Here is a 16,176-nt window from a genome sequence, read left to right on the forward strand (position 1 = left end):
ATCTGGTAAAGAGCTCCATCTCTAGGTCCTAGCTCTGGGAGGAATCCTAGCACTTCTTTTGTCTTTCAAGTTCATGGGCAATTCTGTGGTTCCTTTTCCTGAGTGACACAATGGGGAGGAGTGTTGGAGGCACTCACTGGTGGAGACGCTGGCCGAGGTCGGGGGACTCCGGGCTTGTTCTTTCAGAGCCACCACATTGACAATATACTCCTCCCCAGGCTTTAGTCCCGTCTGGTTAAAGGATGTCACATCACTGGGGAGCTGAGCAATCACTCCCCCTTCGTTGTTCTGTGGGGTGGGGAGAAGCAGAGAAAGCAAAAGAGAAAAGTCATTGGGAGAGAAATCCGATGAAAGATAAAGGTGTGGAACAGTGGCTGTGAACTGGGAATTAAAAATGGGGCTATATCTGTTCCCTGCATGCTGACAGCTAAGTGTCTGGGGCCAGGAACAGCTCTCAGAGGGCTCAAGAGGAATGCCACCACTCTATGAGGATTTGGCAAATGGAGAACGAATTTTCAAGAACATTTCTTTGGCCTCTCCTGAGTTTGCTGAGTTTGGCAATAAAAATTAGTCATGAGGGCCGGCCTGGTGGCGCACTGGAGAGTGTGCCACTTGGGAGCGCGGCGGTGCTCCCGCCGAGGGTTCAGATCCCATGTGGAGACTGGTTCCTACTCACTGGCTGAGCGCGGTGCGGGCGCAGCACCGAGGGGTGTGATCCCGTTACCGGTCAGTAAAAAAGACAAAAAAGGAAAAAAAAAAAAATTAGTCATGAGGTGTTGCAGTTTGGCTCTTGCCAAAGATTGAATGTTTGATGGTTGAGGTTAACATCCATCAGATTTTTATTTTGAGGGGCATTTATCATGATTAGCATGCCCTTGGCTATTTAGAAGAGTATAGTTGTGGGTGTTTGTGTGTAAACGATTTTATATATACACACATGACCTCGTTCAAACAAAGACATTCCCAGTTTTGTTTTGTTTTGTTTTTGTTTTGAGAGAGAACTGTTATTTTGCTGTATCTGGAGTTTCTCATGGCATTACATTGGGTGCAAACCTGTCAATGTCTTATTTCCCTTTCACTCAGATGAGTTAGGACTCCGCGACACAACCAATTATGAAGTTCAAAGAAAAGAAAAAAAGGAAGCATGGAACACAGAAAAATACAAAGGAGAGAGGGAGGAGACAAACTGGTGGAAACGGAAATGAAAAAGAGCGACTTGATGATGTTGGGTCCAGGATGTATTATTTTCTTTCCCTTTCTTTCTTTCTTTTTCTCTTTCTTTCTTTCTTTCTCTCTCTTCCTTCCTTCCTTCCTTCCTCTCTCTCCCTCGTTCTCTTGCTCTCTCTCTATCTCCATAAATCACAGATCTTCTATGAATGTCCTTGGAAATGGAGGAGACAAGAAGGACCTTTTTGTGGCACTGCCCTTCTCCTTTATTCTTTGGTTTCTATTTATGTCACCCAAAGTGCCCATATGTAATTTATAGCCATACTCTTATCAATCAGTGTGATAGATATTCCCCCCGCCACGGCCTCAATCTACAGATCACAATAGTTACTCCATGTGGCCATGTGTTTGATCTTGGCATGCCCTTGCCAGCCCCTGTTTTATTTAGAGTTTTACATTTTGGATGTAAAAACAGTAGAACCTGGCATATCATATTGGGGTGACATGATTCTTTCTTCTCTATTGTAAACCCAGTTTCCTGCCATACTTTATCGGCCATTAAAACTCAGATAAGACATATAGTATTTTATAGAATGTCTGTTTAGATGTATTTAGCTTGCCAAGATATGACCATACCCACATAAGAGAATGGAGCATCCTGGTTTAGTGAACAGAGCCCTGGAATAGGAGATAGAGATCCGGGTTCTCACTGTAAGCCTGTCTTCATAAGCTAAACTAAACTAGACATGAAATGAGGGGTCATACTCTGTGACCTTGAAGATCTCTTGTAGTCCCAACAGTCCGTTGCTCTAAGAATCTTGAAGTAAAAGAATGGTGAAATCATAATCTCGTTATCCAAAAATGGGTCATTTTTCATTAACTCTGATGAACGACTAAAACAATGCTCTTTGAAGTTGAAGGATGGAGACAGAGGGAAGGAGCATGGTTGAACTTTATATCCCCCCTGAGAGGTATAGTGGGGGAGAACATCAGCAGGGCCAGCAAATGCTGGAAAACTAGAACTAGGCAGGTCCCTGTGGCAATTTGGAAAAGTTAGTTTCAGGATTAATAGGACACTGCTTTACAGAGTAGAAAGAAATCTTAGGATACTTTAAAACTCACAGACCAATAATATAATTTGTTTAAGGAAAATGTTGTTTTTAATTAGTAGGTTACAGACTCATTATGACTAATTCAGGAAAGCCAAGGTGCTTCTGTGCTGCATCTAACATTCAATCTCTACGGAAGCCATGCAAACTGACTTTTGGTGCATCCGTCTGCACAGAATGAAGCTGGGGACTGACTATGGAACTAATTTGGTTGGGCTTTCCTTATGTCCTAAAGAGAAGCCCCAACTTTTTGAGGGCCTGGTTTTCATACTAACAAAAATTAGAGCTCACCAAACCCTAGAACTGTCTCAGTAGAGAGCTGGAGCTGGTGGCTGCTTCCTGCATCCTCCTGTTTTCCAAGGCCAGGGTGCCATGCTTGGGGCACCCTTTGTGAAAGAAGTGTTCTAGAGCCCAGATACCCACAAATGCCCCTTGGTGTCTTTAATGGCCCGTAGAGAGAGATTGGGTGGTGCCTTCCTTGCTACCCTAATTTCAAATTGAGGTACGAATACTCCAAATAAGGCTGTTCAGCAGTCTGACAGGTGAGCATTACCTTTGGAATGAAGCTGATCTCCCATCCATCGAAGGAGAACGAGAAGGACTCCCACTGCACTTCCACAGTGGTCTCTGTGATCGTCTTGAATTGTAGCCCTTGAGGAGTGGAGAGATCTGGAACATAGCAACACAGGTGACAATGTCATGGCTCTCCCTGGCAGGGACAGAGAGCATCGCCTGGTGCTTTGTCTGGTGAACTCCCTCCACAGCGTGGACATGGTGGTATGTTGTGGACAGTCCCAATCTTAACTACGCACACAGTGAGCTCCAGGTGCAGGATCTGCCTGCTGCATCGTGGCCCTGGTGCCCAGCATTGGTGGAACACATGCGTAAACTTAGACACCATCTATATAAATAATTTGTATGCATTCTATTACATACTAGGTTGATGCTAAAATACAAAAGTTACACTTTCCTTTCCTTACGAATGTGAAAAATCTTGGCATTTGATATATAATCTAATGCCTTTTTCAGAGAACTTGAGCTTCGTCTTTAGAGGCTTTACAGGAATCCTGGAGGCAGTAGATACAATGATTTATGTCAGAGCTCCCATTTCATGTACAGGAAAAGGGAGGCCCAGAGAAAGTTGACTAAGGATGTGGAGCAAGCCAATTTCAGAAAAAATGCTAGAATGCTTTTCTTGATCATCTGATGTGCATGGAGAGTATCTTGTTTAGCTCAAATCATGAAGTCTAGAGTGGTCTGAATTTTCCAGTTTCATGAACACAAGCAAAACAAAGGCATACACAAAGGACAACAGCAGATACTGGGATTTTTGCTCTTGTTTCGCTTCCCTTTTTCCAGTTGTTTCTTCCTCATCGTTCTCTTCCTCACGTACCTTTGCCTCACGTGTCTTATTTGAACTTTTCATCTCTTAATCACCCTCTTCCCCCCCCCCAACCACGCACATACACACACATGCACAGGCCCAGTGAAGTGGAGGTGTGCTTGTCCTAATGGAGTTCCAATTACCAGCCCTGAAACATGACAGCATGACTTTTCTCCATTCTCCGGGGAGCCTGCTCCCATTTCAGCATTGCCTCTCACGGGCTATTCCCATTGGGAAACTGACAGATTCGCATCCTTCCTGTTTGGAAGCTTTCTCTTGCTTCTTGGTAGAAAGGCAGGGCTGGTTCTGAAACCACTTGAAGGCATGTCAGGTGAGTCTACATGATTTTGTCCTTGTCACCTGGGAGCTTGCCTGAGGGATGCCCTGAATCGCACAATAAGCACTGCAGGAGATGGAAACCTCATCACCACATGAACGTGTGGATCAGAGAGGAGACACTCGGGAGTCAGGCCAGGCACTTAGGTGGTGACTCATCCCAGAGCAAGGTGGGAGAAGCAACAGATGGTGACCTGCCTCTCTGCACAATCACTGCAGATATTTAAAACTAGTGCTCAGGCACCAGAGGAATTATAAAAAGGGTCAAATATAAACAGAGATAATTATAGGCATATTAAAAGAGTCAACATTCATAGGGAGAGACCAATATTATAACAGGATTTCTATCACCTGAAAAGCAAAGTGGCAAGATGACCTTTTAAAGACTTTCCCCTCTGCCTGTCCCTATACCTATATCCTTCGAAGCTCAATTCAAGTCCTTGGGCTTCCATGAAACCTTCAAGGCCAACTCTTCCTACCTTTTATTTTTCTGAACTTTTATGGCATTTGTTACCCAAATACCATCTTGTCATTTGAGACCTACAGGAAATGGACTCAAGTCTCTTATCTCTTCTCTGGTGATAAGTCCTATTTACGGACCCAGGGGGCTGTCTGCACTCTAAGGGGCTTATGTTTCCACGGTCACTTCTTGTTACTGCTGAAATCTCTGCATTACTCATACCCCATGGTATGGGTGTTCTCTTCTCTCTTCCCAGAATTTGATCGGATACAGCTCCTTTTCCTTGATATCACCAAAAATCTCCCACATAAGGCACACAGGCATTTGTGTGCACGCAGGTTTTGCAGTAGATTTGGGGTGATGAGAGTGTAGTGTGGCACCCGAAATGCTGGGAATTTCTCTTACCTAAATCCCTCTGCTTGGTTTTTAAAATTCCAAAGTAATACAGGCTCATTGTAACAATTTAAGAATTCAGAAGTATATAAAGAAAAACATAATAATGCTTTCCTATCTCCATATTTTACTCTTTGATGTAGTTAGTGTTAATAGTTCGTATCTAATCTTTCATATTTTTCTATACTTAAATAAACATATACAAAATATAGATACATACCTCTAGGAGTTTTCTCCTGTTATGAAGAAAAAAAAAACTGTCTATTTCGTATAGAGAACAGTTTAGCTTGCTCTGTCTCTGTCTCTCTTGTTCTCTCTCTTTGCACTGAATCTTACCAAACTATGCTCTAGAGCCTCAACTTTTATAACTAAAATGGACTATCAAGATATTTTGCTAAACAAAAGACCGTGAAGAAATTATACCACCTCTCTATCAGGAAAAGTGGATGTTGTCAGCTGTGGTTTTAAATAAGATTTTTTTCCCCACTCTGCTATATACTTACCATCTGTAACGTATCATTTAGAAGTTGCCTACTATACATCCTATTTCTTATCTCTTGGTTTTGAATCCCTAATTAGATTCAAATTCTGCATAAGTCTCATGCTTTACTTGACTTCTAATCAGAGTCTTGCTTATAACAAGGCAGTACTCAATAATTAAGTACTTTTTGTACTTTTGGTTCTATAATTTACAGAAACTGTCTGAATTTGGAAACTCTCTTAATTGGAAGTGGCTTTTTAATGATGTACCCTTTCCTAAGTGGGTCACGTCTGAAGTCCTTCCCCTCAAGAGCAATGACTATTGCAGGCATCCCTGAAGAATTAAGAAAAGCCAGTACTCTCATGAATGCCCATGATCTCATGTAGGAGAAAAGAAAAATGAAGCAGGACAGGGTAATGGTACGTACGGGTGGCCACCTTGGCAGTGATGGGAAGGCTGAGGATGTTGCTAATGACAGCGTAGACGCTGATGTTGTAGGTGAGACCTGGCTCCAGCTCCGTGATGGTGACACCACTCCAATCTCCAGGCACCCGCTGCTGGAGCTGGAGGCCCCCCAGGGCCGTCGGCTGGTAAGAGATCACATATTCCGTCACTGCCATCGGCCCGTCCCATTCCAGCTCAATGGACCTGTCGCTGATACCAGCCACTCGCAAGTCCTCTGGAGGGGCAACTACCAGGAGGCAATACACAGATAGCATGAGCTCAGAGGATTGCCTTCCCCATCCTGGACTCAACTTTCTTCCTCACACTGCACCCCCATGCCATGTCCTGTGTTCTCCTGGGCCCAATGGCTTTGAGTGATTTCTAATTCCCTTTTGGGCAGGTTCTCATCTTTTTTGTGCTCAGTACCCCACTCCCCGTAGAGCCCTGAGTTAGTGGTGTGCTGGAGTCAGCTTCTAGTGTCTTGTGAAAGCTGATTGTCAAGATTTCAAAAATTTTGCAAGGCTGATTGTTAAATAGAGCCATTATTAATTAAATTTTATAAACATAAGTAAATTATGTTAAAAATAAAGATAAGACTCAAAACTTATCACTTTGAAGTCATTTCACTACATTTTACTATTATCCATGCCCTTAAGGTAATTTACCTGAGCTGTGTCTCTCTGCAAATGCTACAGAATTGTGTTCTCCTGCACATCTGTTCCTAGCTGCGTGTTTAATGATGTCCTGTTGGTACTGTGAAGTTGGCCATGGAGACCGTATTTACACCATGGAAATTGGCAAATGCTACAAATCAGGGCTTTTCATTTCTTTTTTTCTTTCAGAAAAAAAATGACATATTTAACAGCACACCACTGGCCAAAATTTTTGGTAGTTTAATAAATTACTGCCATCAGATTACCCTAGGAGCCAATATCTGATTTGGCAAGTGGAGATATAGACTCATTCTTAGTTATCTTGCAAAATGAAAGAAGCCAAAACAGTAAGTCCGAGATACGTCTGATGAAGATATTCAATAACCTTTTACTGTAGTATTTTCCCTTTTATAAGGACATTATTTAAGTTTTGAAAGAAATGTAACTTGTGTTAAACTATTTTTTTTATTAGCCTTGATCTTAGAGATGATAATAAAGAAGGATTCTTGAGGGCTTTGCTTTTCTCTCTTGTCCTACTTTGCAAATGCTGCTCAGAGTCACCAAAAGTTAAACCACACTGAAATAACCTTACATGTGTGGTTCTCTTGGGAAGTGAAGATTGGCCAGTGGTGTGGGCATTAAATAGTGGAACCTTTAAGACTAATTAGGAGGCTAACTCCAGTGTGTCTGTAATTGGACCTGCCCATAGATTAAATCAAAGACCAGGCCAACATTTAGATGGTCATAGTTAGCTTATAAATTTATATGTAGTGCAGGCTTCGATTAGTTTAAGAGTTGTCATTGGTTTTGAATTTCTCCTCTGGGTAATCCCATCCTCTCACCTGTACAAGTGAGTAGGCCTAGGCTTCTGCTTTCACAAGCCTGTGCAGGTGGAGTCCCCATCTCCTTGTGCTCACAAATGCACCCTCAAATCCTTAGCAAAGGCAGAGAGGTGAGGAGCCCTTTAAGTTCTCTCAGACTCATAGGATAGAAATTAGCAGCACGTATTTGCAGTGCTGAACATTTGCTTTCATGGCTTTTGCCCCAAATCATTTATTGTATGAAACAGTTTAGTACACAGAGCTTCCTCTGATTGAAGATGGCACACATTGACCAAAACAAAAAATTTAAATTTCTTAATTTTAAATTTATAAAACTAAAGAAGTGTAAATAAAATTTAAATAATTAAACTTTCAAATGATATTTTATTAGCTTGCATCATTTATAATTCTGGCATTAGTAAAGCTTTGAACTGCACTAAGACCTTTGGGACAGCCTGTAGAATGCATACAGAATGATTCCTGGATCAGGGGAAGAAGAGCTGATATATAGAATCTGTCAGGGTTTTGCACGATTATACATTTATTATGCATTAGGCACAATGCTAACCACTTTTACATCAATTATCTCATTTTATCCTCTGTCACTAGAGATAGGCATTATTATTACTCCTATTTTACAGATGAGGTGATAGGGTCACACACGCAGCAAACACAGAAGCTAGGACTTAAAACCAGGCAGAATGACTCTGGAACCTCTTGGCCAATATACATTACCACTTTACATTTATATAGCATTTCACAGTCTATAAAACATGTTCAGATACTCCATCTAACTAGCAGTTTAGAAAACCCTTTAATAGCAGCCCTATGAGATAGTTCGGGTAGATATAATTATCCCAACTTCTACAAACGAGGAAACTGAGGCCCGGGTTAAGGGATGTGCCAAAAATCAAGGAGTTGGGTCATAGCAGAACTGATTCTTCGAGGGCCGGCCTGTGGCCCACTTGGGAGAGCGTGGTGCTGACAACACCAAGTGAAGGGTTAAGATCCCCTTACCGGTCATCTATAAAAAAACAAAAACAAAAAAAAAGAACTGATTCTCTGACCCAAATCTTCTATGTTTTGCATTCTTTACCCTACAATTTGCAGGGCAGTTTATGGACTGCACCACATGCCTTATTTCAAATATACACAGCCTCCCAAAGTAAACTACATCAGGAATAATGCAGAAGATCTTATAAGATGGGATCTCCAGAATGGTGCTCATCCTAGAAGTAAAAAACTCTTTTAAGGAAGATTCTCTGGCGCCCGTCTCTCTTGATCCAACACACTAATTCCAAATCTCTTGGGTAGGACTTCTCCTGTCATAGTGACAGAAATGGTCATTCCAAATTTCAAGTCACCAACAACTCTTAGGGCATTTGGGACAAGTCAGTATATTCCTTTTTTAGTTTTTTCTTCCAGAAAATAAATGACAATGGAGGATTACTTAAGCAGAACATTTGGGGATTTTAAAGCAGAAAGAGGTGCAGAAGATTTTTTTATTGTGGTAACCTAGCTCGCAGCCTGAGCCTTTGGTTCAGACTGAGAAAGCAGCAACAGGTGTCATTTGTGGTGGAACCAACTTGGGAGTGGTGGCTCAATGCAGGAGACCACCACCACTGCCCTGTAACGCAGCGGTAGCTGTGTTCACTGGGTGTCAGTAATCTTCATAAAACAACATATTATTGAACCGTAAAACAGACTATAAAAGAGCCTTGTGCCTTGATTCGATGAATCTATGGTGGGGGTAAAGTATTTTCAGTCTAACTTTCTTTGGGGTTGCAACTTTGAATGTTGAGGAAGAGCAGGCTGTTAAATAGCAGTAAAATGTGACTTGAGGAATCGGGGTTGTTTATCTGCAAAGATGCCATGCTGTTTACTTCTTGAATCTTGCATAAACGTTGCACTTATGTTGTGAGAGTAGTTGGAATTAGTCCTGTGGTGTGTCTTGCTCCAAAGAGCAAGTGGTTTCAGGAGCCAAAGGTTGGGCTGGCTGCCGTCCTGACAGAGGCAGAGGTTGATGAATCTCCACAGGTCTGAGTGGAGTCCAGGGAGCAGCTTTCTGGATCGCTCAAGACCCTGCTCTGGTGGTTCTTTTCTCTTGCTGACTTATGGGGAGTTTTGGCCAGCTCACTGGCCACCTCCTGCCCTCACCGCCATCGCTGGGGGCAGATGCGGATAAGTGGTTTAATGTGCTTCTCTACACCAACTCCAACACCTCATTTTTAATTATTTGCTAAGGCTCAGCTTTCATATCAAAAGGCGACGCCATTGCATATGTGGCTTTAAAATTTTTAGTTTTCAATTCCATTCTACTTAACATCCCGGAGAGGATTAAAAACGCTGGGAGACCAGCGTTCTCACTCTTACTCTGCCATTAATTAGCTGCCTGGCTCTGGGAAAATCTCTCCAACTCTCTTAAAAGACTGCTGCTTTTAAACGAGAAGCCCAGAGCCGCTTCTTTCTAAGGCCTGTTTTAAGTACTCATATTCATGATTTTTTGGTCTTACTATCTTTACACAGGCACAGAATGGAGGCAGAAAGCTTGAGATTTTGTCCCTTGGCATACTACGGGCACACATCAAGGCTAGGTGTCAAAGGCAGTGGCCTTGAGGATGCTATTCAATTGCATTCAAGCGCTGGAGTCACAGACCTAGGGGGCCTCAGAGTAAAATCCACACAGTGGGCAGCTATTTTCCATGCCCTTGCCACAGAGAAAAGAAAGACCTGTAAAGAAGTATATTTTGTGGCTCTCCGTGTTTTCACCTTCCTAACTCTTCTCTCTCCTCTCCTCTCTCCTGTGGGCAATGGAGCAGTTGTGCTGCGGTGTGTGCACCTAGTCAGAAATGTCAAACGGTAGATGAATAGCCCCTTCTCCTACAGCCTTTTCACAAAGAGCAAGCAGAGCAGCACTTTAGATAATGACCTGGATACTTCTCTGGAAGAAACCTGTGGCACTTGGTTGAAAAGGTAGGCACTGAGAACAGCACCTCCCACGATGACTGGTGGATCCAGGGTTGCTATAGAAACAGATGGAGATTATGCAACTGTCCTTCCTCACATGCTTCAGGAATCTGTAAGGTAATTTATCTGGGCCTGCAGAAGTCTTCCTCAAGCAACACAGAGGTCACATGTCGGTGGTAACACCTGCTCATGGTTGGGACTCAACCCAACTGTAGCTTTCCTAGCAGCCTTCCCGAGCTGAGTGGGAGGGTTTATTTCCATTTCAGATTGGACCCTGGCTCAGATGAAGATTTTGTTTGCAAATGGACACATGTCTGTAGAAGAACAGAGTCAAGAACATGACAGGTGTGTCCAGGCCAACAGGGATTGAGTTTATTAAGAAGCGTGTGTGCAATAAAATAGCATTAACATAGCAATAGCCCAAACTGAACATCAGTATCCTCCAGGCGGGGACTTGTGGAGCGTCATCCTCCAGGTGGGAACTAGGACCAGGCTTCAGCCTTGCTTCCCAGCAACTGAATTGTTTGAATTCAGAAACAATAAGGCGTAACTTCTCGAATTTCACTTTGAAACAGTTGGTATAATGACTATATATTTAGAAAGGTATTTCAATTCAGCAAACAAGATTGGCAGGCTAAATGAAATAATTGAATTTGGGAAAAAATTAAGGAACATGAAAATATTTTTTTCCTAAGCAGTGCATTATCGTTTTTCTTTTCGTCGTTGCCATTGACATTTTAAAAGAATTTAGGCCACAGTTGCAGGTGCAAGAACCTGGTCTGCCATCCACGAAGGCTGGTGAAGCTGCCTTCCACGATTTCTTCCTTACACTCATGTCAAGTGACTGATCAGAAGATTCCTAGAATCACTCAATTAGAAGGTTTTAAAAAAATTTGCTGTTCTTTTTTTTATCTTAAATCTTCCCAGTGGAAACTCTGAGCCCTAAATGGAAAGGATCAATTACTTGATCTGCACTGTTTAAAACACAAACATATCTATGAGCAATAGTCACTGACTTAGTCAGAAGAGAATGAACAAGTGAAATAATGAAAATAATCTGATTTGGGGCAAAAAAAAAAAAAAGAAAGAAACCCGCCAAAACCAAAAAATAACCAAAGGACAAGAATCAGCCCCAATGAGAAAGCAGTATGATTCCCACTGTTGGATTTAGATCTCCATTTCAGGACATCACCGTTCTATCAGTTTCCACAGTGCAGACTACATATGTGTTGATTCCAATGTGCTATAGAGTCGTCTGGAACAAAGTGAGTCATATTCTTTTAGTATTCTGTACTAGTTGTTAGAACGTTAGTTTTGCTCAATACCTTTATTGTTTCTTCCTATTTACATTTAATTCCTTGCCTACAAACACTTTCTTCATGTGGACACTAGATTATTTCACAAATCAATAACACCTTGCAATCTGTAACCTCCACGACAGCCAGAGAGTGTCACAGGCCAACCACCATTTCTTGCAGGAGCATTGTAAAGGGCAGGGGTCCCTGGTATGTGGCAACAGGTGAGAGAGATATTTTTGAGCAGGTGGAACTCTTGGAATCCATCTGAGTTAGAGAACAGCCTTGACTAAGGTGGTCCTGTGACCTTTCCCCACCCTCCCCCACCTCAGGGAAAATGGAGTTTTATTGTCATTTCACCACAGCCTGTGATCCAGTCCCAGGGGTAACATAAAGCACTCAGCCAGAACTTGACCTTTTCTGACTTTCTCCTCTTCCACCCTTTAATCTGCTTTATCAATTGTTATTGACTCAAGAAATCAGCTCACTTGGAAATCAAATGAGAACAACCCAATTGGGAATGGCCCTGTCTAAAATTCGCCTTCCCTGCCATCCCTCTTCCCACTTAACCAGAGGGATGCACCCCACGGAGTTCTCCTTCCTACCTGCCGAGCAGTCAGGGCCCTGGTAGCCCTCTTCACAGACGCAGATCCCCTCCTGGCAGTGCCCACGCCCACTGCAGGCGTTCAGACACCTCCGCTGGCTGCAGTCCTCGCCCACGTAGCCCTCCTGGCATACGCATGTACCGTTGGCACATGTCCCCTTCCCCGAGCAGTCCGCTGGGCACCTCAGCTCCCTGCAGTCCTCGCCCATGTAGGGCTCCTCACACACGCATTCTCCGTCCACGCACAGCCCCCGGGAGCTGCAGTCTGTCGGGCACCGGAGTTCGGAGCAGTCGTCCCCGCTGTATTCGCTGTCACAGATGCACTGGCCGTCCACACACACGCCACGACTGGAGCAGCCCAGAGGGCAGTAGGGCTCTGAGCAGTTCTTGCCAAACCAACCTTCGTTGCAGATGCAGCCGCAGGACTCGAAGCTAAAGTTGCCGTGGCCGCTGCAGTGGGGAATATAGTCCAGTTGTCCTGGAATGGTCAAGGAGAACGTCAAAGGGCAGCAGTGGCCTCTCCTGTAAATGGTGCTGGGGAGAGGTGGGCAGAGACCTCTACTCATTCTCTGATTAGATTAGCATTGCTCAGAGCTAAGCTCAACATACTTTGGTACATCTTCAATTTCATAAATATTTTCATCTAATGTGGGATGTGCTGGGGGCAATGATGGATGAGATCTAGTCCTTTGTCCTCCAAAAGCTCACATTCAGGGTGTCTTAAGTTGGCTTCCATAGAAGTAGACCTTAGAGAAAGATTCATGTGAGTGACTTCTTGGAAGGTGGTCCCAGGAAAAACTGGTGGTGCAGAGGGGGGATGGGGAGGGGTGGGGTGAGAGCCAAGTCCCAGGGAGAGTAACTTGGGTTCAGTCCCACAGGGCACTCTGGAAACAGTGCAGGTCACACCACATCAGGGGCTAAGGACTGTCCCTGAGGGCATGTAAATTCCCAGGCCCTTCATTCTCTCTTTGGGCAGGCCAAGGAAGTTCTGAGGACAACCCTTGGACAAAGATACCAGGTGCTGGCTGTGGGGACTGAGAGGGATCTGAGGCAATATAGACTGAGCACTGAGTTGCTATGCAGAGGAAGGTCACATGTGTTACAAGCCTGTCCTACTCCCCCTTCCTGCTATCTACTCTACTTCTTTGTCAAAACTCAGGGCCAGCATTACTTCAAAGGCTTCCCAAAGCCTCGGTCTCATTTAGTTACCATTGTGTTCAGGATTCCATGCATATCAGCCCTAGCCCTGACCGCAGTATAGCTACAGTGGTTAATCTATCCATCTAGCACGAATCAAACACAATTATTACACAAACACAAACTGAATACCAGCTCGGCATCCTTCCCTGAACTTGGTCCCAAGGATGTGAAGTACAGTAAGTTATATCCTTGTTTAATTCTGCCACTTCATGCAGCCCCATGGCCTGAAAAGATACTACACTGACATTGCTTAACATAGATCTTCCTTGTAGATTTGTTTTCATGTCTGCCAGGGATCCTGGTGGGAGGCTGGTAAAAATCCACTTATAGAAGCCACCCTGGCTTCCTGAGCAACACAGATTCCATGTCCATGAAAATCTATGACTTGTCCTTATTCTCCAGCTCCATTGCAAAGACGAACTGATCTGACACTACTCCCTAAAGAACAGGAGACTAAACAACTGGACTTCCTCCTCTTTTCTTTGAATTGTTTACTTACAATGCTGGTTATGGGGAGGAGAAGGAGGTGAGAGAAACCCATGAAATATTTTATTACTCAAAGACTGCCTCTAATCTTGCTGTGTCTCAGGATGAATATGCCTTATATCCCTCCAAGCTGTGGGCCATCTGGGCTCTGTTAAAATCCTACCCCTGCCACATCCTGCTTTCATCCCTGTGAAAGCTTTGAGATCTCGGACGAGATCTTGGGGCGAATGCTTGAACCCAAGATAATCAGACAAATGCCTCTTCTCATTAAAGAGCTGAATCATATGGGTCTAAGGTAGCTTTTGGGTGAGAAAAGCTGAGCACAAAAGGGGGCCGGCACAATTCCTGCTTGTTAAGGGTCAGCTGATAACAGCTATTGCTTACATGGTGCTGACTAGATATCAGGCTCTCATCTGAACAGGTGCTTCTATATGTAATGACTCCTTGGGGCTCTAGTCTATCACCACTAGTGGGTGGGAAAGAAAGGCCCAGGTTATGTAACCTAGGAAGTAGCAGGGCTAGGAATTGAACTTGGGGAGTCTGGGTCTAAAGACTTCATCACTCAGAGATAAAGAGTAACTCATAAACGTTACTAGTTAGGGGGTGGGTGAGTCTTGGGGTAAAAGCCCTGAACATTCAGCCTTTTGGAGGGTGGAATAAGTTGTGAGTGCATTGTTGGTGACAGCACATGTGTGTGTGAGTGTGTATGTGTGCACACACGTGTGTTTGTGGAAGGGGCAAGGGACAAAACTTCCATCTTGCTGGAGAGGATGGGGACAGGTCCTCTGAGAGCTTAATGACTGTCATTTACTCAGATGGGAATAAGGCTATGACTGAGTGAACAGAGCGTCTGCGTCCTCTAGTCCCTCAGGTTAACGTGGATAGATATCAATTCAACAGCCTGTGAAAACCAAAGATGAATGAAGACAGACATCAAATTCCCCACCGCCCTCCAAGTTGCTGTGTCGAACTGATGTATCATTACCAGACTCATCCCCCCAAAATCAGGTTAATGTATTTCAGACTGGCTAAGCAGTGTAGAGAATCCCTGAACTGAATCTCCCGGGAAGGACTGCATTTAGCTCTTAGAGACATTAACCCAGAGCTACAGACTAGGACGCTGTTTTCCCTGGACCATGTGAAGAGAAGCAGGAGTGCCTCGCTCTGTCATTTATCCTCCCTCGCTTCCCAGCCCTCCCTCCCCTCCGGAGACCACGGTGCAAGCTCCCCGGACTGTACCTGTGGCAGCGCTTTCTTGGCAGCAGCTGGTGCTGCACTGGTCCCGCAGTACTGACACCTCCCGCTCCAGCATCTCGATCCGGCTCAGCAGATCCTGCAGCATCTGGGCCGAGCCGGCACACGGGCAGACCCTTTTGGGGAGGTTGATCCTGTGGGTGAAGGTGACCTGGCTCTCGTGGTCTGAGGTCTGGCCCGTGTACTCTGCCAGAGTCTCGTCTTCGGCACTCACTTCCTGCTCAGCCGACGCCTCCAGCCCCGACGAGCAGAGGCTGTCCAGGGGCACGTTAATGTTGTACACGTGGTGGAAGACCACAGGCTGCTCTTTGCTCGATGTGTTGTAGTTGGCCATGCTGCCTGCCTCCTCCGCTGCCTGTCTCTGGACCCTCTCTGTGGTGACTTCTAGCTGACACTCCGAGGGCTTGAGCATGGAGCCCAGAAGGATCAGGTTGACACCGATGAGCATGTTCTTAAGGACCACGGTTTCCCCGTCCACCCCCATCCTCTCAGCTAGAGCTCTGGTTCAAGCCCAGCCTGCAGCACACGGCATGGAGTTGTGGGAATCTGCAAGAGAGAATGAGGAACGAGACAACCTCTGAGGTGGGCGCCTTGGCACGAGGGCTCTGCACAATCCTATAGAGTTAAAGAGTAGGAAGCCAATGATTTCTGAGGGTGGTGTTGGGAAGGGACAATGGCTGCCAAGGTGATGAAGGCCCATGACTTTGGCCCCTAGAGGACTGGATCCCTGAAAATGGACACTGCCTTTGTAGAAGGCCACTTTGTTTTCCCAAAAGGCTTATCTAAAGCAGGAGTCTGACCCCCATGGTGGATAGGTGGTTCCTAGAGGACACACTAGGGCTGTGGGCTGGGGACTTTGCAGATAGACTATATCTCTGCAGACTCAGGCCTTCCTTTCACTTCTGGGTGAGAATTAGGATAAGTGGGACCATGGAGCCTAAGGTGCACTCTCCTATCTCCCAGATATTTATTATCAAGGGGCTCTACCAGCCACTTCAAAATAACTTTTTCATTAACTCCTCTAAGCTCATCTGTTCAATACAGGTTGGCTTTAGAATAACTAACCAGGCAAATAATATAGTTCCAATTAATTGTGTTTGTTAACGATCCTTGGATACATTT

At 44.5% G+C, this 16,176-nt stretch overlaps 1 protein-coding gene across 1 annotated transcript in view; it reads right to left on the reverse strand.

Moving 5' to 3' along the window:
- TNR (tenascin R) overlaps positions 1-15,602 on the reverse strand; it is an 80,665-nt gene extending 65,063 nt beyond the window's left edge. Inside the window, exons 1-5 of the mRNA XM_008591211.1 lie at positions 15,040-15,602; positions 12,116-12,592; positions 5,758-6,021; positions 2,830-2,945; positions 138-288 (exon numbers count right to left, since the gene is read on the reverse strand). Of these exons, the coding sequence (XP_008589433.1) occupies positions 138-288; positions 2,830-2,945; positions 5,758-6,021; positions 12,116-12,592; positions 15,040-15,538 (1,507 nt within the window). The 5' untranslated portion in view covers positions 15,539-15,602. The remainder of the gene's footprint in view (positions 1-137; positions 289-2,829; positions 2,946-5,757; positions 6,022-12,115; positions 12,593-15,039) is intronic.
- Positions 15,603-16,176: the final 574 nt, after the last annotated feature.

This window comes from Galeopterus variegatus, unplaced genomic scaffold (assembly GCF_000696425.1).
Source record: "Galeopterus variegatus unplaced genomic scaffold, G_variegatus-3.0.2 Scaffold145, whole genome shotgun sequence".
Taxonomy (NCBI): domain Eukaryota; kingdom Metazoa; phylum Chordata; class Mammalia; order Dermoptera; family Cynocephalidae; genus Galeopterus; species Galeopterus variegatus.